At 44.2% G+C, this 2238-nt stretch overlaps 1 protein-coding gene across 1 annotated transcript; it reads left to right on the top strand.

The window, feature by feature from the left end:
• The first annotated feature begins 1180 nt into the window (after window positions 1-1180).
• Window positions 1181-1986, top strand: LOC110111939 (subtilisin-chymotrypsin inhibitor-2B). Its single transcript, XM_020844008.2, has 2 exons — window positions 1181-1386; window positions 1455-1986. The coding sequence occupies exons 1-2, from the start codon at window positions 1278-1280 to the stop codon at window positions 1646-1648; spliced, it is 303 nt and encodes a 100-aa protein (XP_020699667.1). The 5' UTR covers window positions 1181-1277; the 3' UTR covers window positions 1649-1986.
• Window positions 1987-2238: the final 252 nt, after the last annotated feature.

The following is a 2238-nucleotide window of genomic DNA, read 5'->3' as shown; positions in this document are numbered from 1 at the left end:
CTCACCAACACCTGAGGCCTTCACCTTCATCTGAGGCTTCGCCTTCGCCTGAGGCCCTCACCTTTGCAAGAGGCCTTCACCTTCACCTGAGGCCCTCACCTTCACCAAAGGCCCTCACCTTTGCCAGAGGCTCTCACCTCCGTTGGACCACCGCCTAACGTCGTTGCTATGCCGGACTACCACTTGAGGCCCTCACCTCCGCCAGAGGAACTTACCTCTTCCTCACCACCACTTGAGGCCCTCTCCTCCGTCGGACTACCGCTTGATGTAGTTGCTCCGCCGGACAGCCACTTGAAGCGCACACCTCAGCCGGACCACCGTCTGACGTCGTTGCTCCTTCGAACAGCCACTTGAGACCCTGTGCTTAACCAGGACACCACCTGAGGCCCGGACTTCTGCTGGGCCACTACCTAACGCCTAGAGTTCTACCAGAGTGCCACCCTACTACAACGATTTTTCAGACCCCGGTCTCATGCCGACTACGGTCATTTCGACCTCTGTCGCCGACTATGGTCCTTCCAAACTCCATCAACAGACAACGGTCTTTCTGACCTCGGTCTCCTGTCGACTACAGTTCTTTTGACCTCTGCCGCCTACTATGGTCATTCCGACCTCCATCAACAGACAACGGTCTTTCTGACACTGGTCTCCTGCCGACTACGGTCCTTCCGACCAAACAAACATGTATATGTAACTCCTACCATGTAATGCAATCTATATGATGTACATTTGCTACACCAATTCAATGCCTTCTCGCAAGGAAGGACCTCATTTGTAATCGACTACAAATACTAGTGGATTCATTCAAATTGGGCCAAATCCTGTGGTTTTTTCCCCTTTTCAGGGGTTTTCCACGTAAAAACTCTGGTGTCTCTTATGAATGCTACTCTCTCTCATTTATCTGATTGTGTGTTGGATCTTCGTGCAATGCTAAGACATTAAACTATATATTTCTCTACCGCCACGAATATTCTAGGACGCAACAAAACTAATAGTAAAAGAGAAGGGAAGAATCTTGGCTAGTGATCAAACTATTGATATAATCAATATGTAAACAACAACTATTAGGAAACTTACATCTTGCCATCAAGTCAAATTAATTTAATCAAACTAATATTGATATACATCCGATTCTTTTTTTGTATAAGTATGGCCGCAAAAATAATAAAAGGATACAGTAGTCCTCATGAAGCTCGTGTGTTGATATATTATATTTATTTTCTTCAAACACATAATATTGCTATAATCCTCTTCCCCTATTTAAAAATGCAAGAGGAATGGCGATCACCACCGAAATCTCAGCAATGAGGCCGAAGAGAGTCTCCGGCGCCTGCATGGCTCTTCTCACCCTTTTCATCCTCTTCGCATTCGTATCCATGGCTCCAGGTGAGTTCTTCTTCTTCTTTTTTCCTTGAGTTACAGTGCGAGTATCTCAATCAACGTTGATGGTACAGCCCGCGTTAAGTGGTCGGAAGTGGTGGGACTTAAGCCGGATTTGGCCGAGAAGAGGATTCGGAAAGATATGCCTACAGCCAAGTTCCAGGTGCTCAAAGTGGGTCAAGCTGTCACCATGGATTTCATCCCATGGCGCGTTCGGATCTTCGTTGATTCGTCGGGGAACGTTGCCAGAATCCCCGTAGTTGGGTAAGCAAGCATCGAGTAATATGGGAATTTTTAGTCGCGTGATATGATTATAAAAATATCTATGAGATGTATGCTTAAATAAAGAACTTGGCATGCGATGGGAACTCTTGAAAGGGCAACCACACATCAAGATCAGGCTATGCTCCCTGGAGTGTATACCTTTTACTGGAAGTTTTGAGCATGTGTATTCTTAGAGAACAAAGATATAATTAAATAATATATCATGTATTTACATTTCCTGTATCTAGACTAGTATGTGGCCGTGGGCCAAGTCTTTAAATAGACTAGACATATGTACTGCTATGAGATCATGATAATAAAACTTTTCCTGTCTTTCTTTCATCGTTTCTTCTTGTCTCTGTTCTTGAGTGCTGTGAGTTTCTTCATGTATGAATTTCTAATGTGTATTGCTTCAGTTTCAATTTGGGTTGATATCAACGAGTTTTCCGCAAATTTGGTTGTGTTCCACTCTTAATAAGGAGAAATTGTTGAGCAGATAACTACGTGTAGATTAAGCTAGAATAGCCTCTTGAAATACAGAATCCTGTACCGCATCTGTGTATTACATGTGATTGGTTGTTAGGACATAAGCTA

Source organism: Dendrobium catenatum, unplaced genomic scaffold, assembly GCF_001605985.2.
Source record: "Dendrobium catenatum unplaced genomic scaffold, ASM160598v2 original_scaffold_116588, whole genome shotgun sequence".
Classification (NCBI taxonomy): domain Eukaryota; kingdom Viridiplantae; phylum Streptophyta; class Magnoliopsida; order Asparagales; family Orchidaceae; genus Dendrobium; species Dendrobium catenatum.
Note: the sequence above shows the minus strand (reverse complement) of the source record. Positions and strands in the feature narration are given on the sequence as shown.